Source organism: Abramis brama, assembly GCF_963993115.1.
Source record: "Abramis brama genome assembly, chromosome: 2".
Taxonomy (NCBI): domain Eukaryota; kingdom Metazoa; phylum Chordata; class Actinopteri; order Cypriniformes; family Leuciscidae; genus Abramis; species Abramis brama.
Genome location: NC_139964.1, coordinates 14,256,463 through 14,284,367, shown reverse-complemented (window position 1 = coordinate 14,284,367; position 27,905 = coordinate 14,256,463). Strand labels below are relative to the sequence as shown.

The 27,905-nt window shown below is 44.2% G+C and overlaps 2 protein-coding genes across 3 annotated transcripts in view; one reads left to right on the top strand and one right to left on the bottom strand.

Annotated features, from left to right (window-relative positions):
• The window catches only part of tspan34a (tetraspanin 34a), a 6,706-nt gene extending 2,586 nt beyond the window's left edge, over positions 1–4,120 (top strand). For both annotated transcript variants that reach the window (XM_084106367.1, XM_084106366.1), the window contains 5 exons: positions 908–982; positions 2,321–2,428; positions 2,538–2,666; positions 3,109–3,201; positions 3,707–4,120. In XM_084106367.1, coding sequence (XP_083962493.1) covers positions 908–982; positions 2,321–2,428; positions 2,538–2,666; positions 3,109–3,201; positions 3,707–3,757 — 456 coding nt within the window. In that variant the 3' untranslated portion in view covers positions 3,758–4,120. The remainder of the gene's footprint in view (positions 1–907; positions 983–2,320; positions 2,429–2,537; positions 2,667–3,108; positions 3,202–3,706) is intronic.
• An 8,743-nt stretch (positions 4,121–12,863) lies between these two features.
• Positions 12,864–27,905, bottom strand: part of LOC311077682 (B-cell receptor CD22-like) — a 33,633-nt gene continuing 18,591 nt past the window's right edge. Inside the window, exons 7-13 of the mRNA XM_084106264.1 lie at positions 25,734–26,078; positions 25,389–25,637; positions 16,458–16,712; positions 16,131–16,373; positions 15,951–16,047; positions 15,791–15,830; positions 12,864–13,388 (exon numbers count right to left, since the gene is read on the bottom strand). Coding sequence (XP_083962390.1) covers positions 13,323–13,388; positions 15,791–15,830; positions 15,951–16,047; positions 16,131–16,373; positions 16,458–16,712; positions 25,389–25,637; positions 25,734–26,078 — 1,295 coding nt within the window. The 3' untranslated portion in view covers positions 12,864–13,322. The remainder of the gene's footprint in view (positions 13,389–15,790; positions 15,831–15,950; positions 16,048–16,130; positions 16,374–16,457; positions 16,713–25,388; positions 25,638–25,733; positions 26,079–27,905) is intronic.

Sequence of the window (27,905 nt, the reverse complement as noted above, 5' to 3'; positions counted from 1 at the left end):
TAATGGATTCTAAACCTCAAAGAAATGCCACAATCAAGACTTCGAAGCAGATATGACGGAGAAACACCAAGAAACACCTCATATGTGCCGCTCTCAAGTATAGGCTAAGGGTCTTTTCTTGCCATTAATGCTTGGAAAACACATGTACGTCTCCTTCGATTAATAATGTCTTGTACGGTGACTGAGATACATAAACCTACCAACATCTGTCGCTATGGTTTTTGGAATGACTTATAGCGAGAGGAGGAAAAAAATTACGTTTTTGTCGTATAACATCGGTTAATGGAAACGGCGTCATTTCGCAATAGTTTTGCGCAAATCTGTAATGGAAACGCGCCTAATGTCGCGCAAAAATCACGCGCGTGGTGGAGTAATAACTTACTTTAATACTAGACCTTTTTTGCTACCAATTACAGACATGGCACCTGAGGACTAATTTGAATTTCTCTCAGTTATTTTGCTCTATTTCCAGATTTAATCATAGACTTGTTCTTGCGTACTAGAGCTCGTTCACACATGCGCACTCTTCAAAAACAATGCTTTAAATCTCTTGACAAACTCAAAGACGTAAATTACATTTGTATTTGTTCTAAATAAAAGATATAGATTGTACTGAATGTCAGCTTGCTTATTTTGCTCAAGATAATTGAGTCCACATGTCAGGCAAACTAGAAACTCTGCTTCTAACCACAGATCAAGAGCTGTCGTTCCAACCACACAACTTTGCGATGCTGTTTGCGAGTGTTTGTTATGACGATGGTTTCGGGAAACACCGACTCGTTGAACTGCTGATAACGACTGAACTTGCGGACATACAGTAGTTTGTTGATGCTTTTGGGAAATGCACCCCTGAACGATTCCACTCCCAAAATTGATGTTAAAGTAAATGTCTCGACTGTCTCCCTAGTTCTTCATCATCGTGCTCATCATCTTCCTCGTGGAGGTGGCGGCGGGGGTTGTGCTCATCGTCTTCGAGCCTTTGGTGAGAGCTGATGCAACACAACAAAAGCACATATACACTGAAAAAATCTGGTGAAGGATTACATTTTTAACTCAAAAATTGCAAATTTCACAAATAATGGCTACACTTTACAATAAGTTTCATTAGATAACATTAGTTAATGTATTAACTAACAAGAACTAACAATGAGTAATACATTTGGGTTACACTTTAAGGTGTCATTGTTACAGTATAATTATATATTTAAGTACTGAGTAATATTAATTAATAACATGCACTCACTACAGGGTTAGGGTAGGATTAGGGTTTGGTTGAGGGTTAGTTGCATGTAATTATGCATAATTTATTGTTATTACTATGGTAAGTACATGCAACAAAGTTTACAAGGAGACTGTACAATAAAGTGTTACCTACATTTGTTACAGTATTTATTAATCTTTGTTGATATTAGTGAATAAAAAACAGCTGTTCATTGTTTGTTGATGTTAGTTCACAGTGCATTAACGAATGTTAACAAATACAACCTTTGGTTTTAATAATGTATTAGTAAATGGTGAAATTAATATTAACTAAGATTAATAAATGCTGTAGAAGTATTGTTCATTCTCAGTTCATGTTAACTAAGGTAGTTAACTAATGTTAACTAATGAACCTTATTGTAAAGTGTTACCTAAATAATTATAAGGAAACAGCAAGTAACACATTGAATTAAACATGATATTTTGAAGTAGAAAGACTGAAATAGTATTTTCTTGTAAAACATTATCTTTTTACTTGATAAATCTTTTATATTATTACTTTTATTTTATTTTATATTATATACCTTCTGAACAATGAATTTCCAATTGGACGGTTTTTCAAGATTATTATTATTATTATTGGATATGAATTTTTGAAAATCATTTTATTGGACATTGCACCCACAAAGAACAATTTATAACATATCTAGACAAATTTATAGAAATGTCATTTTAGAAATGTCCGTATTTCAAAATATTTCATAACCGTAGGAGCTATCAGAAATAACAGAAAAACACAAATGCAAAACTCAAAAAGCCTATGTAGTCACACATACTGAGTAATATAATTTAAGCCTTAAAAGATGTGAGCTTTAAATTAATTTGAATAAATACATTTTCCATGACCAAGCTCATATTGGCAATACAAAATACTGCACATTAAGAACCACAATGGCTTATAAAGTCTGTACAAAAATATATTTAACACCCACAAAATTCTCATTATATGGTATCTTTATGATTCCATAATCATATATGGTTTAAATGAATCTGTCTTTATAAGTATTATGGAACGTGACTGTGAAATCAGAGGCTGAACGTGATTTTAACTGCATTCCAGGTTGAGCAATTTCTAGTTAAAATTGGAGAGGAAGTTGCTATAAGCATTGAGGAGGACTATGGAAAGGATGGCGATTTCACTTCAGTCTGGAACAGCACTATGAATGAGGTACAACACCAGCCATCATGCGTTTAATGATGATTCTAGCTGCCATTTCTGGCTGTTTTCTGACACTACAATCCCAAATAATGCAAACATGCGCATGTGTTTTTTCTAGCTGAAATGCTGCGGATATAACAACTACACCGACTTCACGGGCTCTCAGTTTGTATCTGACACATCATCATATCCTGACACGTGTTGCACAAACAGTGCAATCTGTAATAAAATTGCAGCAGAAAGAGATGTATGTTACAAAACACTTTGTGCTTAACTTACTATCAAATCAGACATGTATTAATTAATTAATTAAAGATTAATGAAATGCATGTATAGCCTCAATGCACACTATTATTTGTCACTCACTCAGCCAGATAATGAGCAAGATGGCAAGATACTTTTAGCATGAAAGACGCATTGGTTTGGCTCAGTGGGTTGCAAATAATAAATGCCTATACTAAAATGCAACCAACCATGTAATTGTGCATTAAGGACAGCAGAGTGAAACAAAGCTGTCTACGGTAAAAGAAGAAATGTTGTATGGCCATAAAGATGCACATGATGTGCAAAAAAAACTACTACACCTTTTGAAAAGAGAACAACATTAACACAGTATCTGATTCAACTATTGAAAACATAATTGTCTATGTAGGTATTGCATTGATGTGTGTGTTTTGTGTTGTCTGTAGTCTGTCACGGGCTGTTTCAGGGCATTAGAGCAGCTGATCAAGGATAACGCAGTTCTGCTGGCTGGTGTGGCTCTGGGAATCGCTGCTTTAGAGGTATGTACTTCAGTCTTACACACATGCGAGATCCGCTATGTACACTAAAATGCCGTTTGCAACGGAAGACAAACATCAAACATCATGATGATCAACATCTCAGTATGTGATGCAATAGAATTGATGATCTGAATAATTGGCAAAGCTTTAGTCAGATAATTATGTGTGCATTAACACTAATGGTCATGATCCTGATTTAACAATACATTATAATGTATTTTTAAAGTTTTTTTTTTTTTTTTTGCCTGGGTCATATTTCATAAAAACAGAGGTTTATGTAATAAGAGGTCATCTGTATATCCAAAATTTGGCACAAAGTTGTCGAAACTAAAATAGATACATAAGAACTGGTAGTTTTGCAATACCAATAGAGATAATCACTCAAAAAACAGGAACATTTTAAATAATCAAGTAACCAATTCAACCATTTTCTTTTTACTGTAAAGTAAAAAAAAAAAAAAAAAAAAGTTTTATTCAATATTGCACCTAATTTGTTCCTTCACAGATTGCAGCGATGGTCGTTTCCATGATCCTCTATACGAATGTAGGAAAATGAGACCAGGACTGACTACAGACATTTCTGTTTACATCATTGTTTACTGTAACATTTTACTATTCCATATGTTAACTGAAGTTATGTACATACTTGACTATGCAGTATGAATGACATTTGCACTAAAATCTTTGAGATTTTGTGTTCTCTTTTGAATGCAAGTTTACCTCAAGAAAATAATATTTTTTTTCTGCTGTGCTCAGCTACTAAGATATAACTCCAAAGGTTTAATATCTATAGCTAATGTCATGTTGAATACTACAGCTCATTAAAGATCACAGCAACATTTTCAACACTATTTACCCATGATTCAATTAATCTGCATCCTGTAATATTTACATGTATTTGTATCAATAAAATGATGTTTTTAAAGCTCTGTTCCAACTCTCTTGCTCCCTGTGAAGCACACACTCTTACTTAAGTCTTTCTATAGTATATAAAACATTAATATATTGAAACATGCTGTAATCATTGTTAAAAAGAAACAAACATGTGACTTTTTTTCTCAAATTGGATGTTTACTTTGTCTAGTTTAAAATAATGAAGCATCTAAAGCAGCAAGACACTGGTGGAAGTCTTTCAAATTCAATGCAAATTTATGGCTGTCCAATAAATGTACCACATCCACTAGGAGTCCCTCTCTGTCTATTTGAATTACTTAATGTAAAGCCTTCAGAAAATCCAGACATTAAGTGTACTCGCCTCCAAATGCCATTTCAACACATTATTTTCTTTCCGCCGTGATCGTAATGCATACAACTGGTGAATAATATCCCACGTCTTTTGAAACCACACAACATAACTGTTCTACAGACAGACCAAAACTGAAGCCGATAATCACTATAATCTCCTCGATCAATTTAAAAATGGTGCCTTTGGAAGCTGGTCTAAGTTTGACGTCAATAACGTTCCCGCGTGTCACAAACAGTTGGCCGTGGAATATTTATTAATGAGGAAATTTCATGAATGGACTTATTGCAAATAAGGACCACAGACGGCTCTAGTTTTTTTTCCCCCGACGCAGGCGACGCGAGACGGCAACACAGTCAGCTTTCAACAATTTCAACTTTTGAAACAATTCATATTGTTAAAAGTGCTATAAAAATGAAGGTGACTTGACTCCTTGATCACCACTGCTGTTAAATGCTGAATATTGTCCTCTCTTCTTTTCTTTGTCCGACACCGAGGTGAGCGACTCGATAGCAGGTGTAAGCTTTTGGTCCACCACATTTATCAACATTTACATTTTACATTTACATTTACATTACAACGACCTCTCCAAGATTTGTATCTCCAAAAATCAGACCAAATAATACAGACTTATAGTTCCTGTCATCATATACCGTATATACTGGGGCTAGTTGTCACATTTTTACACCAGTGAATATTTCTAAAGGTAGATTCATTTTTAAACATCGCTTTCTGTATAGAGACACATTTAAAGTCTTGGTTATAAAAAAAAACTAATGAACATCATCACTGTTATTACTCAGGGAAACTAGAGTTAAATAGATCTACAGAATTATTGTAAAATCATGCTCTTACCCGTTTCACCAACACTCATGACCAGTGACAGCACTACAAATGATCAGGATGAAGCCAGCATTGGGGTTCTCTTACGAGAGGTTCTCTCGTATTGCGTAAGCTTGCTTACGCTGCGGGAAAGTCTTCTTTTCTCGAGATACTGAAGCCAAAAATTATCCTTAATTTCATATTTTGTCAACGCAGTGCAGCTGCGGGCAGCTGAGCTAGAGCGGCATACTGCACGCTCATTGGCTGCCGCGCGGTAACTGCTTAAGCCTACCAGTGAGCCTGGCGTGACGTCACGCCCAATGAGGGCGCGCGCGCCCTCGCGCGTCACAGCCCGCCAGAATGGGCGGCGTCAGAGCGTATATAAGGAAGGCTCGTAGGCTATATTCTCTGATTTCTGTCTTTTCAGCGAAGCACTCGCATCGCTGAACTCTGAGAGGAAGCCGTCGCCGTTGTCCTGCAAGGAACAGCTAACGAGCCAGCTTAGGACATCCTGAGGAAGCCGGACGAATCTTCGCCGCCTTCAGCCTGCCGTGCCAGCTCAGCTATCCGGCGATATCCTTTGCAAAAGCTCTTTTCTGTGTGTTTTGCTTCCGCAGCACTATCTAAAAGAGCGGAGGCGTTGTTGCAAATGCCTCGCACCACGTGCGGCTCATGCCGCTCTACGCTCAGCGACAGAGACCGCCATCTTATCTGCGCTCTCTGCCTGGGCCGGGACCACGGGCGGCTGCACCTTCTGTGGCGCGCTTTCCACGGGCGGCTGCACCTTCTGTGAAGAGCTGCCGATGTCGACCCTGCGGGCTCGACTCGCCCTCTTCACAGAGCCTGCTCCAACCGTTGTTGGGCCGCGAAAGAAGAAACGCCACTCTCAACGACCACCGGAGCCCGAGACTCGAGCCAGGGCCTCGCCGGAGCCTCTCCCGCGAGCCTCGCTCTCTCCTTCTCCGCCCCCGCTCCCCGACGCGCAGCCGACGGCTCTCGCCCTCGATGCCGTCGCCTCAGGGGATGATGCGGATGACAACGCGCTACTGGACACGTGCTCATTAATGGCGTCGGACAGCGAGGGATGGTCCGGTTCTGTCCGCTCCGCCTCCTCCACCAGAGCGTCCAGCAGGACTCACGCCAGTGTGGACGCCGAGCTTCTCCGCCTCCTCACTTTGGCAGTCGAGCACCTGGGCCTCGAATGGTCTCCGCCAGCGGTGTCCCCGCCCAACAGGCTCGACGGATGCTTCCTGCCCGCCAGTCGACAAGCTCCAGCGTCCAGACCAGCGCCTTTTTTACCGGAGCTTCACGAGGAGCTTGCTAAATCGTGGAATGCTCCAGTTTCGGCCAGACTCCGCTCTCCGGCCTCATCAGCTCTTTCCCGCGTGGATGGAGCCACGGAGAAGGGGTATGACCGGATCCCACCGGTCGAACAGGCGGTTGCAGCGCATCTTTGCCCCCCATCCGCTAGATGGCGTTCAAAGACTGCCCTCCCGTCTAAGGCCTGCAGGACTACTTCGGCGTTTGTCAGCCGCGCTTTCTCCGCCGCTGGGCAAGCCGCCTCAGCCCTGCACACAATGGCGGTCCTTCAAGTTCTCCAAGCCGACCTCCTCCGCCAGCTCGACGAGGGAGAACTGAATAAGTCTGCCTTGACCGACCTGCGCAGTGCGATGGATCTCTCCCTTCGCACGACGAAGACAGCGGCCCAAGCTATCGGACGTTCCATGGCTTCGCTGACCGTCATAGAGCGCCACCTCTGGCTAACGCTAGCCGACATGGGGGAACAAGAGCGGTCCGTGTTTCTCAACGCCCCGCTCTCACCCACCGGTCTCTTCGGCCCTGCGGTGAGTGGCCTCGTGGACCACTTCTCTGAAGTACAGAAGGCGTCACAGGCCATGAACCTCTTTCTGCCCCGCCGCTCGAGCTCCGCTGCAGGCCGCTCTAACACTCAGCCTCCTGCACGCAGCTCCACGCAGCGCCCGTCTCGACCTCCAGCTTCGCAGCAGCGCCAGCGCGGCCGACCCAGGTCCCGCTCCACCAGCCAGCACAGGCCGCTACCCCCGCGGGGTCCCCGGCCTAGAGTTTCGCTGAAACCCGAGCCTGCGAAGTCCTCCTAGCACTCGTCGAGAGGAAAAGACGGTTGAGTCCCGCCGCGGCCGGACCGCCGTCAAAGCTAACTTGTATCCCTCTGCCAGTCCCCTTGATAAAGGCTACTGCAGTAGTGTCCACCGCAGCCAACGAGCCAACGCAGTTTGTGACACAGCGTTTCTCAACTCTCTCGCCTGCACACAAACACCGTTTTTACGGCGACCCAGATAAATCAAATAAAGAGTGTAAAATCTGGTCATTCGGCTCACGCCGTCAGTGTTATGAGTGTAGTAAACATGCCCACGTCCCAGTGTTCATTGCTACACACAAGCACAATCTCCCCTGTGTACCCCACAGAGCGCACTCACATAAAGCGCGCTGCGGCCGCTCGAGTGTTAGTTGTAGGTCACGTGCCCACGCCCCAGTGCTCACACCTACACAGTGCTCGCTCTGTCTCACACATTCGGGTTCCAAAGCAATCCGTCACCGGCTGTGTGTTAATAAAGAGCCCTGTGCCCGCTACACAGCACGCACACTCTCATGTGAACACTCACGAGCCCGCCCCGCTTCCGCGCCGCGAGCCGTCACACACAACGCTCTCTCACAGCGTCACTCAGCCGGCTGCCGCTATCAGCGAGCCCCCGTCTCCCCTCACTGCCACTGCGCGACTCGCGCACATACCGCCACAGACTCCTTGCCCCGCGCTGTGCGGCGGGCGGGAACCGGAGGCGATTCGACCCCTAGCTATGAGTGCGAATGCATGGAAAGCTATTCCGGGAGTGTCGAAGTGGGTACTAAACACAGTGATAAAGGGCTATTCGCTTCAATTCGCTCGCCGCCCCCCGCGCTTTCGCGCCCGGGTCGAGACTCAGGTGAAGGCGGATGCAGCTCATCTGCTTCACGCAGAAATAGCGAATTTGCTGCACAAAGGGGCGATAGAACGAGTTCACCCGCCGGTTACCGAGGCAGGCTTATACAGCCGTTATTTCCTCGTACCAAAGAAAGGCGGAGCGCTCAGACCTATATTAGATCTGAGACATTTGAACAAAGCGCTCATGAAACAACCGTTCAAAATGCTCACGACCAGTCAAATCCTCGCGCAGATTCGCCCGGGGGACTGGTTCATCTCTCTCGATCTGAAAGACGCGTATTTTCAGATTCAGATTATACCCCGTCACAGGCCATTCTTGAGATTCGCCTTCGACGGTCAGGTATATCAGTACACCGTCCTGCCGTTCGGCCTGTCCCTGGCACCCCGTACATTTACGAAGTGCATGGATGCGGCTCTCGCACCCCTGAGATCGAAGGGAATGCGAATTCTGAACTATCTGGACGATTGGCTCATTATAGCGCACTCAACAGAGGAACTAGTTTCTCACAAGACAGCGCTTCTCGGTCATTTGGAAAGCCTGGGTCTTTCCGTGAACTGGGACAAGAGCTCTCTAACCCCCAGCCAGTCTATCACTTTTCTGGGTATAGATCTGGATTCGGCGGCGATGACGGCCAGATTGTCAACACAGCGCGCACGCTGTGTTCGACACCTCGCCGCTTCCATTCAAGTGGGGAAAGTTTTTCCCCTGAAAACCTTTCAGAGGCTTTTGGGCCATATGGCGTCAGCCGCAGCGGTCCTGCAGCTGGGTTTACTTCGAATGTGCCCGCTTCAATGCTGGCTAAAGTCGGAAGTGCCCCGCAATGCATGGTTTTCGGGCCGTGCACCAGTCAGAGTGACTCAGCGCTGTGTCTCAGCCCTGCAGCCCTGGCTGGCGGCCGAATGGTATCAGCGGGGAGTGACGATGGGGGTCATCGCACACCGCAAAGTGGTCTCGACAGACGCGTCCAACATGGGTTGGGGAGCGACTCACGAGGGCAGTCCGATTTGCGGCCCATGGTCGAATACGGAGAAAAGCCTTCACATAAACTGTCTAGAGATGCTGGCGGTCGAGAAAGCGCTGAAGCACTTTCTACCGCTTCTACGGGGACACCATGTGCTAGTTCGCTCGGACAACATGTCAGTGGTGTCTTACGTGAACCGCCAGGGCGGAATCAGATCCAGAACCCTGCGCGCTCTCACAGAGCGCCTCCTATCCTGGGCTCAGGGCTCGCTGCGCTCCCTAAGGGCAGCTTATGTACCCGGTCGTCTGAACGACGGCCCGGACAGACTGTCCAGGGACAACGTTCCCCCAGGGGAATGGTCTCTACACCGCCAGACGGTCCAAACGCTTTGGCGTCGTTTCGGCGAAGCGGAGATCGACCTCTTCGCCGCGAGCGAGAACGCTCAGTGCCAGAGGTTTTTCTCAAAACACGAGGACGCGCTGGCCCAGACCTGGCCCAGCGTTCCGTTGTATGCGTTCCCACCGATCTCGATGCTGCCTCAAGTGCTAGCGAGGATCAGGGAGGCGGACTGCGCAGTGCTCCTCATAGCTCCGCGCTGGGAAAACCAACCGTGGTTCCCCGAGCTAATGAGGCTGGCAGACACAGCCCCATGGCCGATTCCGGTGAGGAGAGATCTTCTCTCTCAAGCCTGAGGATCGATTCTGCATCCCCATCCAGAGCACTGGTCTCTGCATGCGTGGGAAATCAACGGATATTCGTTGATCTGCCAGAGGGGGTAATTAACACGATCACGCAGTCCAGAGCCCCCTCGACGAGGCGGCTCTATGCGTCTAAATGGTCGGTGTTTAGCAAATGGTGTGTGGAAAAGGGTTCTAATGCTCAGTCCTGTGGGGTTCCACAGGTATTAAACTTCCTCCAAGAGATGTTGGACGCGGGCAGGTCCCCCTCCACGCTCAAGGTGTACGTCGCGGCCATAGCAGCGTTCGCCGATTCGGCGCGCGGCCGCTCGCTGGGCAGGAACGAACTCATTACCCGCTTTCTGCGCGGGGCCAGGAGGATGAACCCTCCTCGGCCCCCGTCAGTCCCTATTTGGGATCTGTCTCTGGTCCTAGAGTCCCTAAAAGTGCATCCCTTCGAGCCTTTGGACTCTGTGGAGTTGAAATACTTGACGCTTAAAACCGTTTTTCTGCTAGCTCTGGCTTCAGTCAAACGAGTGGGTGATTTGCATGCGCTGTCCGTCAGCGCGTCGTGCCTCGAGTTTGGACCTAACGACTCGTTAGCCATTCTCAAACCGAAGCACGGTTATGTCCCCAAAGTGTTAGGTACTCCCTTTAGGGCTCAAGTCATTACCCTATCGGCCCTGCCGTCATCCGGCAGCGAGGAGGGTGTTAACCGCCTTTGCCCGGTCAGGGCGTTAAGGTGTTATGTCATGCGCTCTGCAGCCTTCAGGCTCTCAGAGCAGCTTTTCGTCTCGTTTGGAGGGCGCGCGAAGGGTTGCGCCGCCTCGAAACAGACGCTATCCAGATGGATAGTGGATGCTATTGCAGCAGCATATGCGTCAAAAGACCTGCAATGTCCGTTGGGCATACGGGCTCATTCCACCAGAGGCATGGCCTCATCGTGGGCATGGTCCAGCGGGATTTCCATTCATGACATTTGTATGGCGGCGGGCTGGGCGTCCCCCTCTACATTTGTTAGGTTTTATAACCTGGAAGTTCCCGCCCTGCAGGCTAAACTTCTGTCAGTCTAGTCGTGTTCATGTCCTGCTCATGTGCGCAGGCTGTATTATCGATTAGCTTGTCTGTTGAGCTGCACGCTCAGGGTATCAGTATGCATAGACCGGCCGTACCGTTCTTGTGTTCCCTAGGTGTGCTTATGAACATGTGTTGGCCCTGTCATTTCACCTCTATGCTTTTCATAAAGAGTCATATGTGATCGTTAGGCGCGCACGGCGTGGACAAGGGGTTCCCGCAGCGTAAGCAAGCTTACGCAATACGAGAGAACCTCTCGTAAGAGAACGATACTTGGTTACTCACGTAACCTCGGTTCTCTCTAGAGAGGGAACGAGTATTGCGTTCCCTGCCGTGCTTAAAGCCTATAGCTCGTGTCGCTTCATTCGACAGAAAACAGAGAATATAGCCTACGAGCCTTCCTTATATACGCTCTGACGCCGCCCATTCTGGCGGGCTGTGACGCGCGAGGGCGCGCGCGCCCTCATTGGGCGTGGCGTCACGCCAGGCTCACTGGTAGGCTTAAGCAGTTGCCGCGCGGCAGCCAATGAGCGTGCAGTATGCCGCTCTAGCTCAGCTGCCCGCAGCTGCACTGCGTTGACAAAATATGAAATTAAGGATAATTTTTGGCTTCAGTATCTCGAGAAAAGAAGACTTTCCCGCAGCGTAAGCAAGCTTACGCAATACTCGTTCCCTCTCTAGAGAGAACCGAGGTTACGTGAGTAACCAAGTATCGTTTTCACACTCTGAAGTGATCATCACATTTTAAAATGTGTGTTTAAGATGTGTGTTTAACACTTCACAGCATAGAGCAGAGGTAGAGTTTAAACAAAGACAAAAGGACATCATCACAGATGCAACATTAGACTAAAACCAGTTCAACTGAGAGAAACTTTACCTCAGTCTGTAGAGATGCTCATTAAAATGTTTTCAAACGTATGCATATTTATCTGTTCCTAAGGAACCAATACAATTATTCATCGTGTATTTGATAAACCTTGACTGATCAATAGCAATTTGGCAATAAACTGAACCAGAACTTATCAGTATGATTTAGGGTTAGTGGTCATGTGTTACTTCACTGTTACCGCTGGTTCTTGTGAAACTCTAAATATGGCCATAAATACAGTTTCCTCTGTAGCGAGAGAGATGAGAAAAAACATGTGTCAAACTTCACAGCATCTCTCTAGTGTTGACCGTGTGATCATGTGACCCTCGTGAGAGATGGGCAGACGAGTGCTGACGTCACAGACCTGTTACTCAAACATCTGTAGTTTTGCTGATGGTGTTGAACTGTGAATACATCAAGGATGTCTCACTGGTGCATCCTCATTTCCTCACGGCTTAGCTCCATCCCTTAGGACTGGAGTGAAGGAGACACCAGTGTATCCTCACACATGACTCATCAGGAAGCTTCCTCATTCCTCACAATTTACTGATAATTTCTGTAAAATCCTTCAATACACTGATGGATATTTTGCAGACAATAGAACTTAATATACAAGAGAAGTCTTTCATGATTAATATTAGTGTTTTAAATGTGTTTTAATTTTAAATTAATCTTATCTATACAATATTTATGTTTTATTTGTGTAATTGTAATTATTGTTTATATCTTATAGTATCTATGAAACATCTGTATATTGGGTGTTTTCATTTTTTTAAACACTTGACGTGTAAAAACCCACAACATTTTCAGATCAGGTGTTTGCTCATCGCCCTCTAGCGCCAAAGCATCAGATTTTCAAAACGTGGTTTGAAACAATATAAGCCAGTTTGATACACGCTCTAAAGCACTCATTCAAAACAGAAGGTTGAATGGCCATGTACCTTTTTATAATTTAATGTGTTATTTAAAAAGGAATAAAGATAAAACTTTTAATAAACTGGTATATATTATTGGGCATGATTTACTCACACAGGTCCTTTAATAAAGCAACAGCTCACAGTGGTAAACTCATTTATTAATGAACAAAAACCATTACTTTCTACAAAAGCAATGAGAAACATCACTTCCCTGCAGAATGGAAACTCTAAAAGTGTGTTCACACACAAAGTTCTTCATTTTCATTGTTAGTTGCGATGTGGGCGTGTCCAATGATGCAACAAAAGTTGAGTAAAGTTTAACTTGTGCTTCATCTTAGCGCTGCGTCTTGGCATGTATTGTTATTGTTAAGGGAAACACATTTGATAAGGTCTGCAAACATTTTTAAAATCCACATGAATAAAGCAAACACTACAATGGTACAAATAATCTTTCTCACATATTTTAACAATTTGATTACTGTTGGTGAGATTGCTCGTATAATATAGATTGAAAAGACTGAATATAAGGACTGTATAGTATCTATTATGTATAGAGGAGTAAGAGTGATGGGAGTTTCTTCTTGAGAAGACTTGAAGAGCTACTGAAGAGACAGATTCTCATATTCAAAAGAGCTGGACTGGTGAACATCCGGATCTGAGACAGACTGTGTGAAAGACAGATAGATTATTACCTTGAATGAACAAACTGTTTTGCACATGTAGTTTTCAACATTTCACTCGTCAGATGATCTGGACTTGAGCTCAAGAGCTGCATATGTGTTTGCACTGGGATCATCGTTCTACAGGGAAACATACTCAGTTATTATAACCTCGGTTCCCTGAGATAACGGGAACGAGTACTGCGTCGCTGGACACAATGGGAAATCTCCTTTTTCTCAGATTTACTGCAGTTTTAATAAAATCACGCAGTTAAACCAACGCATTCTCATCCTTGGGCGTCATAATACTGACGCTTTTGACATTTCGTCTACATCGAACGCACATGGCACCCTTTATGAGACGCACAGAGCTTTGTTAGGTTATGGGTAGGTTTAGGTCTGGTGTAGGGTTAGGGTTAGACTGCTAGGAGGCGCCTTCTGGCCCATTTCTATCTGCGTCTCATATGCACAATATGAGACGCACAGAGCTTTGTTAGGTTATGGGTAGGTTTAGGTCTGGTGTAGGGTTAGGGTTAGACTGCTAGGAGGCGCCTTCTGGCCCATTTCTATCTGCGTCTCATATTGACGCTAAAGGGTGCCATGTGCGTTCGATGTAGACGAAATGTCAAAAGCGTCAATATATGACGCCCTAGGATGAGAACGGGCTGGTTAAACTGTACGAGCCAGTGGGCAGGGCCAGCCCTCTATATAAGCATGCATTCTGCCCATAGGAATCAGGTAAATTCAACTGAAGCGATGATACGGCAAGTCATGACAGCACGGCCGGTGACACAGTACTCGTTCCCGTTATCTCAGGGAACCAAGGTTATGCTTGTAACCGAGTACATTACCTTTCGATACGGTTCACTCGTATTGCGCCGGCAAGAGTGGGTTATTCAACTTACACATACAGGCTTCCCAGCCCTGATGCTGGTAACACTCACTTAGTCCCGTTCATTAAGCCCAGCAGGAGAATGAGGAGTCGCCGCTTTCTTCAGAGAAAGCAGTCCAATAATGCAGTGAGGCGAGACTCGCACTCTCGTACTGAAAGTATCTGTTATCAATGAACACGGCTTGCGGGGACGGGGCCGGTGTTGTGCCGGTATCAAAGTTATCAAGTATCAAACGCGAAACGCAAGTAACTTTGTGGGTGGATCTCGGAATGGGTTCGCAAATCTAAAATGGGTTGGTCTGAAGTAGCTTCATTACTCATAGGTGTGGTTTGGGCGTAACGTGAAATAAACCAATCAGAGCATCATCTCACATTCCCTTAAAGAGCAGGCACGCTTGTTCCATGGCGGATTGCTATTATAACGGTGGATTTGCCAGGCGCACGCCAGGCGCGGTTCACAGCCGAGAAGACCGACGTTCTCGCCAGGGCCGTAAAACACAGAGAAGTGACATTGTATGGGGATGGAGAAACCCACCCAAATTAGCTTCAGTTAAACAGGTGTATAATAATTTGGGTAAATGTGTAAGCTATATTTATGCCTATTTTTTCACATCTTCATGGACACCACAATGATTTCCCTCATGGGGAATATTTTTCCTTGTAATTATGTATGGTTTGCAAAAATGTGAACTGCTGCTTCTGTGTAGATGAGAGAAGCAACGTGTATGCGCGTTGTGCACACGCTACATTATGGCCAAGCATGCACCTTTAAAATAGCATCTGAACGCGGCACTGAAAACGCGTCGCTGACTTTAAACTGGTCTGTGGCGGAATTGTTTTCTGGAACTGCAAAATAGCACCAGGGAACGTTTGCGCCGGAACACGCCTCCTCTTTTCGCTGAATTGCCCTCGGGAGCGCAAGTTCATTCCCTAATTTACAGATGTGCGTCTGTCAAGGGAAAAGTCCGCTGTTCGTCGGGTGCAAAATAGGAATGATACATTATACGGTGTATAAAGTCAATTGCGCTGGGTGCAAGATAGGGCCCCATAGGTTCGTTCCACTCCGTGGAGCATCCATTGGCTCGTGCAGTTTCACTGCATGATTTTATTAAAACTAAGCGATGCAGTACGATAGGGAACAAGGAGAAGGACTCTCAGCACAAAACAATACATTTTAAATGCTGTGAGTTCATGTCTCAGTATTTGTCAGTTTGCCATGAGATGTTTGAGCAGTCTGATAATTTCCCAACATATTATGTAATCTGACTTAATCAGAAACTGTTGCCGTAACAATTAAGGAAGAGTCTTTGCCAACTCCCTAGGAACAGAAGCGTCAATCAAGTGTCAAAAGTGTTGTCACTCTACAGTCTCTTACTCAAACAGTAAAACATAATTATGCTCAAATCAATATTTCACATTGGACCAGCTGTAAAAAGAAAACCATCTCTGAATTTACAAAAAAAAGCTCATTTTATTCTTTCAGTGATATTATCCTGTGGTTCTTTGATTATCTCACCTCATTTATAGCAGATCTTCTGTTTATCCTTTTCTTCTTACTGTCAAAAACACAAACAAGTAATTTCATTGTTTCATATACCATTAATAATCAAATATCTTTCTGAATTAGTTTGAAAGTATTATATTTATGTACTCTTTATTGATATACTTTTATTTACATAATAAATGATAATAATAATATGATGATGATGATGATGAAAAATCCTCCAGATGCCGCTGTGATCACAATCACATTCCCACCAGCAACATGATGAACTGAAAGAGGAAGATCATCATGATTAACTCTCCAAACTGATGAATGATGTGAAGATACAGGAGTGTGTTAATAAAAGCTTCACCTGTGACAGTTACAGCGTCTGATCTCTGAGATCCATGTTGATTGTGAGCCTGACAGTAGAAGCGTCCACTCTGTAGTGCACTGAAACTCTGTCCAGATCCAACAGCTGAGGTTTCATTCTCCTTAAACCAGCTGAAGTTCAGAGCAGGAGGGTTTGAGTCACTGGTGCAGTTCAGAGTCACTAAATCTCCCTCCACTATTACACCAGATCCATTTATCAACACTGAGACGCTCCTGGGAGGATCTAAAAATCAAAATTCACTATATAGATATTAGAAAATGATGAACTTGGAAATTTGAAACAATGTGCAGATGATCATGAACTCACACATGACGTTTAAAGTCACAGCTTCAGAGTATTTCTCTCCATGTTCATTGATGGACTTGCACTTGTATTCTCCACTGTCATCAGAGCTGATCTTTGAGATGCTGAAGATTCTTCCAGATCCTACAATCGTTCCTCCTTTAATCCAGCTGATTTCTGCAGGAGGGTTTGAGTCACTGATGCAGTTCAGAGTCACTGAATCTCCCTCCACTATTACACCAGATCCACTTATCAACACTGAGACGTTATTTGGAGGGTCTAAAACAGACAAAAATTAAGATTCAATATAGATATGGCCTGGCAAAATTGCAATTGCAGGACATTATATTAAGTACATAAATATGTAAATGTATTTGTAGTATACTTAGCATAAAATAAATGTATTTCAAATAAAATATTTTCGTATATTTCTTTTTCACAATGGTAGCAAGAAAGTATTGTTGGTGAATATGTAATGGGAGGGGAACACTGACTGTTTGACAACCTGTGAGGGTGGGTTAATGTCTATCAGGTGTGCATGTGTATCTGCAAGTCTCTGTTCACAGGTGTGTCCAATATTACTGATGAGCCAGTGGTACAACGCGATTGGCAGATCCATTGAATAAAAACCAGCAGGCCGCCCTCCACGGTGTGCTCCTTCACCCCAACAGACGCCCGAAACGCGAAAAGCCTGACTGTCTCCGTGCCTATGAACCTTTGGATGTATGATCTCGATTGACTCCTGGCAGCTAAAGGCCTATGATATCAACCAACGCGCTCTATTCATCCTGATCGAGGAAAGTGGAAATTCTTACTACTTACGAATGAGTGGGCACTGACGTGTATCTGTTTAGAACTGATTTCCCTTCCCCTGTCTCGCAGCTCGGATCAACCGCAAAATCAGGTTTCCCCGCTGGCCATTTGGAGTGTACTGGAAATTGTCCAAAGCCGTGAATTGTGTGTGCAACTGCAGACTACCGCCTTCTTGGCCTTAGCGTCTTCCGTGTGCACTACGAGCGCGGAGTGGGCTGGGTCGTGAGTGAAGGACTTTTGACTGTGTTTCATGAAACTCTGCTAAATGCATATAACTGTTATATTTTGCTTGTTTGCATTTCCCTTGGCTTGGTGGGATAGTTATTGTGGCTGCTCGATTATGTTTTATTGTCAACTGTCCATGTCATCCTCCATACTGGAGTAAAATAGTTTGAAGGCTACCATTGATTAAACTAATGTAGTTGTGGAATTGTATCTCTTAATGTGTGGGGTTCATTTTGCAGTGCTTACATCAGTGTTTGCTTTAGTTGGGCAGTTTGATTCTTAGGTTTTTTTTGTCAGTTTGTGATCTTTTTAACACTGTTTACCAAAACACATTTGTTGCAAAGGAAGCCAGAAACAAAGATGATCAGGTGATATAGTTTTCAGCATAATAAAGTTGAATTATTTACTTTATTCCTGAGCAAAATTGTTTTTTACCCTTGACTTTTACCCTTGGAATACACAAGTAACAGACATACACAGAAATCTTGTAAAAGTGCAAAAATTATTTAAGTAGCAGTTTAAAAACTATACACAGTAATATGCATGACCAAGAAGGCGGAAACACACAATAAATGTAGCTTACTGCTCCAGTTAAATGGCTATGGGGAATTTTAAAATCTGGCGCCCCCTGGCTGACCAGCGAATAAAAGTGTGAGGCTATAACACGAATTTCCCTTATGGGGCCCTATCTTGCACCCAGCACAATTGGCTTTGTACACCGACACATGTATCATTCCTATTTTGCACCCGTGCAGAGCGGACTTTTCCCTTCACAGACGCAAGTCAGTAAACTAGGAAATACACTTGCGCTCCCTGGGGCGGTTCAGCGCAAAGAGGAGGCGTGTTCAGGCGCAAATGTTCCCTGATGCTATTTTGCAGGTTTAGAAAACAATTCCGCGCGTTGTGCATGATATACATATGCTATTTTAAGGGCGCATGCTTGGCCATAATCAATGTAGCGTGTGCACAACACGCATACACTTTAATTCTCTCATCTACACAGAAGCAGCAGTTTTCATTTTTGCAAATCATACATTATTACAATAGTTAGATAGATAGATAGACAGTTTATTATAAAAGCATACATCTAGCTTACACATTTACCCAAATTATCATACGCCTGTTTAACCGAAGCTAATTTAGGTGGGTTTCTCCCATCCCCAATGTCACTTCTCTGTGTTTTACGGCCCTGACGAGAACGTCGGTCTCCTCGGCTGTGAACTGCTGCTGGCGTGTGCCTGGCAAATCCACCGTTATAATAGCAATCCGCCATAGAACAAGCAAGCCTGCTCTTAAAGGGAATGTGAGATGTCGCTCTGATTGGTTTATTTCACGTTATGCCCAAACCACACCTATGAATAATGAAGCTACTTCAGACCAACCCATTTTAGATTTGCGTTGGTGAGTAAACCAAGACCCGCCCACAAAGTTACTTGCATTTCGTGCTTGATACTTGCATTTCAGATTGTTAAAATAGGGCCCATGAAGTTATATCTAGCACAGCACAGTCACATGTGAGATTTACACAGCAAAAGCAAATAGCAGGTATAATAACGTACAGGTCACCATAATGGTGACCAAACATTTTCAATAAAACATAAACATCTTAACCTCTGTCAATTCTCAATAAGAACTTCTGTAGATGAATGGCAGAAATAAAGCCAGTATGGTAAAGTGAAGCTGGTAATGCTGTTTGTGGAGTTGTTTAATTCTCCTCTGCTGAAATCTTGAGAGATTTAATGTCTCAAGCATTAATCCTCACCACTCTCATCCGCCTATTCTATCACCAGCGGGCAGCAGTGTGCAGTTTGAGAACTCAACCAAGCCTTCTCCTGTGCCTCCTGCCCCGTGGAACCAGGTAAGTGTTGCACAGCACACTCAGTCCCCGCTAAGGGCCGCTTCTAGAGAGAGAGCCTCCCAAGCCGTGTCCTGCGTTCCACCTCACTGCCCCACTGTGGGTACACCTAGGGGTCCCTCTGGTCCTGTTTGTACGGTCTCTGTGGGCCTGGTTAGCGCTCCCCAGTCTGTTTCGCTGGCTCATTCGGACCATCAGGCTCGGCTATGTGATTCAATTTGCCCGGCGTCCCCCCAAGTTTCGGGCCATCCACTCGACTACAGTGAGAGCAGCCGATGCCCATGTCTTGCGGGCGGAAATCGCAGTCCTACTGGCGAAGGACACGATAGAGCCGGTCCCTCCAGCCGATATGAGGTCAGGGTACTTCAGTCCCTACTTCATTGTACTCAAGAAAGGCGGTGGGTTACGACTGATCTTGGACCTGCGAGTTTTGAATCAGAATCTCCACAAGCTACTGTTGAAAATGCTCTCACAGAAACGGAATTTTCAATGCAACCCGGTGTGCTCAACCGTGTGGCCGACGAGCTGTCACGATGTGGAGGTTCTAGGTGACTTACCCCCAGAGGTACTTAACACCATCACTTCTGCACGGGCGCCACCCACAAGATGTGCGTACACCTTGAAGTGGAACCTGTTCATCGAGTGGTTTCAGTTTCAGTTTCACTTTATTGTCATTCAAACATGTTAAACATGAAGGAACGAAATTCGTTTCCCAGGTCCAGCAGCGTAATACAAAATAAATAACAATTTACAATTCTAAGATAGACCCTATATAAAACATATAAAACGTAGACCTATATATAAAAATTTTAAATAGTCTTAACCATAATAAACAATCAAAGCCATAATAAAACCATATGACATCATTAAAGTGCCTTGTGCAGTAGCAGCAATGAGTGAGCAGAGGGCAGGAGGAGCTCTAAACCAAGGAGTTCATAAGCCTCACAGCCTCTGGAAAGAAGCTGCACATTAGCCTTGTGGTTCTTGCTTTAAGGCTGCGCAGCCTTCTGCCAGAGGGGAGGGTGGTAAACAGTTTATGCGCCGGGTGAGTGGAGTCCTTCATAATATCTGATGCCCTGCTTCTGCACCTGCTGACATAGATGTCATCTAGGGAAGGAAGGCTGTCATTTGTTGTTATTTTCTTAGCAGACTTACAGGGCTCTACGCTAACTTTTTTCCCAAGGAGTACATGTGCTCCTAAATGAAAAAAATTTAGGAGCACACAAAGAAATATAGGAGCACAGTGAAAAAAGTTGATTAAACTGCTCAATTCATATGGATTAGTTTTATGATCTTTTTATGAACATTTTTCGAAGCATCAAAGTGGTAGTTGTGTAGGCTGTCAATGGAGGGAAAGAAATCTCTCAATTTCATCAAAAAGTTCTTAATTTGTGTTCCGAAGATGAGTGAAAGTCTTACGGGTTTGGAACGACATGATGGAGAGTAATAAATGACAGAATTTTCTATTTTGGGTGAACTAACGTTACCTGTTTAATAATTATGCAATTATTATTTTAACCTACTTCAAAATATATAAAAAGAATGAACACCTCAATAAAGTATAAAGTGCTAAAAACAAAACAAATGCCTGCTTGCTTTTTTCCTTTGCAGTACTTGCAGTAGCCTATATTAAGTTACATCAAAAATGAGTTTTTGTCGTCTTCCTGTCCTCAATGTGGACTGTTTTGGTCGTAACTTCAGTTTATGCACTTGGTCTTTTGGTGGGACATAATTAAAATAAAATTTGGTGGGTTGCTAATCAAATTTTGATACTCATTTGCAAGTAGGCCTATTGATAGTGTGCAGGAGTTCATTATTTTATTTTTTTTGCACTTGGTCTTTTGAGATAATGACTATAGGCTTCATACTGTGTTGCGTATCTAGCTCACTAAGTGTTTACTTTACTTTTTTTATGGTGTAGCGGCCTGTTTACACCTGGTCACTGCATACGTTTTTACTGATCAAAACGATTCCATTTACACCTAGTCACATTGGCCCTCATTTATCAATCTTGCGTAGAAACGGGCGTATATATTGGCGTAAGATTATGCTTACACTCCTCTCATCGCCTGATTTATGAAGCTGTGCGTACCTTTGAAATTCTGGTGTACGCAATACCTGCCCTTGATAAATGCCGCGGCTGAAATCGATCGTCATTAGAATAACACGCCCCTATATATTCAAGTCTCCGCTTCCCCCACGCCCTCATTTTACGCCATGGACACACGGAAGACGGCAAAGAAGAGAAACTTCTTTGAGAAAGAGAAAGCGAAACCAGGGAAGTGGAAAGAAACAAAATTGATTTCTAGATTTTTATTATTAATGACGCTTATTGTTATTTAGAAGAAGAATGTCGTTATTATTATTTGTATTATTATTATTATTTAAAAGAAGAAGAATGGCATTTTTATTATTTTGTCAGTCTGAATTATTTTTTTGGTCATTGAAAGCCTTTCATTACTAAACCCAGTCCGTGCATACCTGCCGGGCCTAACCCTGGCCTAACCGTCGTTTCAAAGAATAGTACAACGGCGAGCGCGTCGAGTATAAACGCCTCGTCCGTTTGGGGAGGTGCGCGCGCAGTCTGCGGAGACTCGCGCTGCGGAGCCAGGCGAAAGTATAAACAAGGCTTGAAACGTCAGGTAAAGCGCACAGGCTCGCAACTTAAGGAATACATATGCCTACAATTCAAATGCTTTGGTAAAGTCACACAAATTAAACATTGAAGTCCATGTTGCACAAAAATAAACACTGAAGTTTATAATTTATGTTTTTGTTTTTTTACAGTGGGTCATAATATATTATATCTTTTAGTTTGTCAGTGCGTTTTGTGGTGTTAGGAATTGTTTTTTTGCGCATTCCCGCACTCAAAACGTGCGTACACCACCTCCTGAGCTGGCGTAGGATTTGAGCGTGCCGTACGCCAACGTCCATATTGATAAATCTCAAAGTCAACGTGGTTTTGGGTGTACGCCAGGTGTACGCTGGAAATTTGGTGTACGCACTTTTGATAAATGAGGGCCATTGTGTGTTTTCGCAAAACTAAATCGGATCTTCTATTCCCGCGTTATATGCAGATTTAATGTAGGCCTAGTTCATGTCACCAAAAGCAACAGATATGACCAGCATTTTATTGATCATCATAAGCTCATTTCAAAATCAGCGATAGGAGAGAGCGACAGCAGCACTGGTAACCGTTAGCCTAATATCATTTCGTTTCTTTACTATTAATGAATATGATTGTGTGATGAGCGTCTACGACTTACTTTCACTTTAATTTGCGGCAGTTTGTGTGTTAGCTTGATGAATGGATCGCTCATCTGTCGTGATGCGTGTTGCAGTAGCGTCATCATATCTGGCTATAACATGACATATAGCCAATAACACGCTCTCACGCGTTTATTTTTAGCACTGTTGGGAGGACTCTCTCACTTAAAATCCAGCAGTTCCCCCACATTCCCACACTATTTCAGTGATTGGCTCAATGGTTGCGAATCGTCGCTCCCATTTGAATAAAGTTAAGCGCGTCATCAAATGTTCACATCACGCAGTTGCGACCCCGTCCTCTTCCTTGCTTTCCATGTGAAATCAATGGTATGCTTCGCTTCATTGCGCTGTTGTCTTCAGTGTATTGAGAACAGCCCGTCACTCGCGCACTGTGCTCGTAAATTATTTTTCAAGTTCGCACATAACTATTTTTAGGCGCAAATGCGAGTGAATTACTCGCACTGCAGCGCCTTCCTGTCAGTTTCCATACCAGACGGTGATGGAGAATGTCAATGTGCTCTCCACCACACACCGGTAAAAACAGGTCAGGATAGCAGGGTTGAGGCCGGCCTGCTTCAACCTCCTCAAAAAGTACAAGCGTTGGTGGGCCTTTTTAATAATGCTGGCTGTATTTGTGGCCCATGTGAGGTCGTTGGAGATGTACAAGCCCAGATATTTAAAATTGGTCACCATCTCCACAATTACTCCATCAATGAAGATGGGAGGAGGTAGAGTATGATCTCTCCTCCTAAAATCCACAACCATCTCCTTAGTCTTTCCCACATTGATGCAGAGGTTGTTTTCTCTGCACCAGACCACGAGTTCCTCCACCTCCTGCCTATACGCTGACTCGTCATTATTAGATATTAGTCCAATCACAGCCGTGTCATCTGCAAACTTCACTATGTGATTGCTCAGACGTGTTACAGAGCAATCATATGTGAGGAGCGTATACAGCAAAGGGCTCAAGACACATCCTTGTGGGGAGCCAGTGTTGAGTATAAGGGTGGAAGATGAGGTGCCGTGGATCTTAACCGACTGTGGCCTGTTTGTCAAGAAGTCCAGGACCCAATTGCAAAGGGATGGTCTTAGTCCCAGCAGCAGCAGTTTGTTTATTAATGTCTGCGGAATGATGGTATTAAAGGCAGATGAAAAGTCCAGGAAGAGCAGCCTGACATAGGAATCCCTGCTCTCTAGGTGGGTGAGAGCAGAGTGGATGACAGTTGACACTGCGTCAGACACAGACCGGTTCCTTCTATAGGCATACTGGTGGGGGTCCACCTTGATGTTAACAGTGTCCTTTATGTGAGCCAGAACCAGTCGCTCAAAGCATTTCATGATCAGTGGAGTGAGGGCCACGGGACGATAGTCATTCATACTTTCCACTACTGATTTTTTAGGCACTGGTACAATAGTGGACGTCTTAAGACAAACAGGCACAGTAGCTAGGGAAAGTGATAGATTAGAAATGTCTGTTAGCACCCCTGTAAGCTCCTGAGCACAGTCTTTCAGAACCCGGCCAGGGATGCTATCTGGACCTGCTGCCTTGCGTGAGTGGTGTTCTTCTAGCCAAGAGGACCCCCGAAGATGTTCGACAGGGTCCGTGCTTTCCTTCTTGCAGCAAGGGTTGGAGCGAAGTCTGTCTCCCTCCACCCTCAAAGTACATGCTGCCGCTATTTCAGCATATCACGACCACATAGATGGCAAAACAGTAGGAAAGCACGACCTGGTCGTCAGGTTCCTTAGGGGGGCGAGACGGAAAAACGCCCATCCTCCTGGGCGCTGGCACGTGGCTCCTCGCTAACAGAGATCTGTAGAGCTGCAGGCTGGGCGACACCTAACACGTTCGCTAGATATTATAGCCTACATGTAGAGCTGGTCTCCTCCCGTGTTCTCACCCTAAACGGGTAGAAGCACTGAGAGGCCCGGCTCTGTCAGCTTGTTGCACACTACTGTGCACCCTTATTGCTCCAGAGTGAAAAAACGGTTGAGTCCTCCAACACCTACAGCCCAGACATGGCGGAGCGTCCAGCGCCAGGCCTTTATCAGTTGAATCCTTGAGAACCGGGCCTAGGCTGTGTAAGAACTGATTTTCCTGCTAAGACAAAACTCACCCTGCAATTAAGCCATAAAACACACCCTGGACAGAAGATGGCAAAAACAGAGCACAGGACATTGTCCTGTCCAAACTTTTCTGTTTGGACAAGACAATCTCTGCATCCCCCTCTCCCTCCACCCTTCCTCTCCCCAGTTCACGAGTTCACTAAGAATGTCTCTGGTTTTGGGGGAGGGGGAGAATTATCAGATATCTTGAAGAGACATCACCCAAAGAGGAGAACAGGATTCTCCTGAGTTCTCAATCTTTCTCATAATACCAATGACTGCAATGAAATTAAGACCATTTTACTCATCGCACTGAGACATTTAAAATGATACCAAACATGAAAAGGAAAAACAATAGATTCACAAGATGCATCGTTATGTAATATATAGACATTCTTAGTGAACTTTTGGTGACTTGACTCAGGAGAAGAGGAAGGGAGGAGGGAGAGGGAGATGCAGAGATAAGGAAGAAGAAAAGTTTGGACAAGACAATGCCCTGTGCTCTTTCTTTGCGATCTTCTGTCCAGGGTGCGTTTTATTGCTTTATTGTTTTATTGTAGGATGATTTTTATCTCAGCTTTTGTTTTAGCAGGAAAATCAGTTATTACATTTAAAACTTATGACCAGTAAGGGGTGAATCGTCAAAGAAAATACATCCCTAAATAAAACATTGAAGTACATAACATACTCACACATGACATTGAGCTGAACAGCAGGAGAGATGTGAGTGTGTCCGTCTACAGCACAGCTATATCTGCCTGAATCCTCTCTTCTGACTGACTGCAGCAGGAGTTCATTGTTTCTGTCTCTTCTCTCAGTTAATGGCTGTGAGTTTCTGTACCAGATGAATGTTGCTCTGTCAGTCAGAGCGCAGCTGCTTTTACATCTCAGATTGACTGAATCTCCCTCTGTCACTCTTTTAGGAGACTCCACCTGAAGATCTGAACACAACACACAGTATATCTAGTGCTGCTGTCATACACTGATTATTATTCAACATAATGCACAGAAGAAGAGATAAACCTCAACAAACTCACCTGTGACAGTAAGAGTCATTCCTGGGTTACCAATCCATTTTCCACCAGGTTTATCAGTGATGAATCTGAAATAGTACATGTCTTCATCCTTCAGTGTCACATGACTCAGTCTGACGGTGCAGTTCTGCTGTTTATCTCCCAGATACTGAAGCCTCTGACTGTATTCAGTGTCATCAGACAGATTTGGAGGCTCTTCACCATGTATTAACATTTTAGCCCAGAACACTTTCATGATCTGATGTCCAGTAGGGTATTTATAAGTGCATCTCATTATCACTGTTGAGTCCTTTAGTGCACAGATGTGTGAAGGACTGTAACTCACACCCCAATCAGCATCAGAAACCCCTGAAACACAGATTATAGGGATAGTTTACAAACCAAAAAAAATTGTTTTACAATTACCCTCATGTTGTTCCAAATCTTTAAGCTGTTATTTTTTCCCTGGAACACATGAACTGTTTACATTGCAACGCAAAAAAAAAAAAAAAAAAACGGAAAAATGCGGTTTTACAGATACTAGACACGTGACTTTCAAATGAAAGATTGGTATCAAAGAGCACACCCAGGTTCCTAACCGATGACGAAGACTTAACAGAGCAGCCATCAAGTGTTAGACAGTATTCTAGATTATTACGTGTGGGAGTTTTTTCAGAATTTAGAAGTAGGAAATTACTAGTCATCCAATTTTTTTATATCAGCTATGCATTCCATTAATTTTGTGAATTGGTAAGTTTGAAGAAATATATAGTTGAGTATCGTCAGCATAACAGTGAAAGCTAATTCCATGTTTCCTAATGATATATCCTAATGGTAGCATGTACAGAGTGAACAGCAGTGGTCCTAGTACTGAGCCTTGTGGTACGCCATACTGCACTTGTGATCGATAAGACATCTCTTCTTAATCTCTTCATGCGTCGCGTCTGAACGCGTTGTTGTTTTTGGAGCTCTATCGATTTGATTTATAATTCTTGATTTTTCCCTTTAAACTCACTTACAACGAACATTTTCTACTTTTCCTCACTGAGAAGCACTACTGCTCAAACCTCATAGTTACAACGCAGACTGTTGAGCAGACGCGTCTCTAGCCTATTAGTGATCCAACGCCGGATACTCTTATAGGTTACGTCCGTGGATCACGGCTGAACGCGTCTTCTCCACACTCACTTACAAACAAACATGGCGAATATATCAGATGCAAGTAGTCTACCTCTTGGTGCAGGTGAGGACACATTTGAGCTGCACGCATTGCAGTCTGAGCTGGAAGCTGTTGAGAAACAGATCCACGACCTTTTAGTGAGACAGGCCGAGCTGATAGACCGGCGGTTAGCTCTTGAAACATCACGCGCCGATGCACACAAATCAGTGATTAACGTTACTAACCCGCTGACTCCGACCTCGTCTACTCCGTGCGTTACTCAGCATCGGTCACGAGCGTCGAGGCCGCGATCAGCTATGGTCTCGTTTACGCCGGCTCCAACATGCCACCACGAAGCCTGGATATTTCCGCAGCGGAAGACGCGAGTCAGGTCTAGACCAAGACTCTCGCCGACCCTCCCGGTTTTCGAGATATCCACACAAAACCGCTTCTCCCCTCTTCGCGAAACCGAACGCGATGCTGTGATCATCGGCGATTCCATCGTTCGGCACGTACACGCTACGTTAGGTAAAAGTAAGGTGCACAGTCACTGCTTTCCTGGTGCTCGTGTTTCTGAAATTGCTGCTCGCGTTCCTGAGATTCTGAACGGTGACGAGCGCGTCGGAACTGTGGTCCTGCACGCGGGAGTGAACGACATCAGGCTGCGCCAGACGGAGGTTCTGAAGAAAGACTTCAGGAATCTGATCGATACGGTACGCAGCACATCGCCTGAAATAACGATCATTGTGTCAGGACCGCTTCCCACGTACCGACTACACTGTAAAAAATAAAATCGTAAAAAAACGGTCAATGACTGTCAGCTACGGCTGCCAAACAAAAACCGTAAAAATAAAGTAAAATATCCTAATTTAAACGAAGTGCAAAAAATTTTTACAGAAATTTTCCTTAAATTTTTTACAGAAAAACACTGTTATTTTACAGCTATTTCCTGAATTATTACGATCAAACACCTTCATTGTAAAAAAATCCCATAAAAAAACAGTCAAATGACTGTCAGCAATGGCTGCCATACAAAA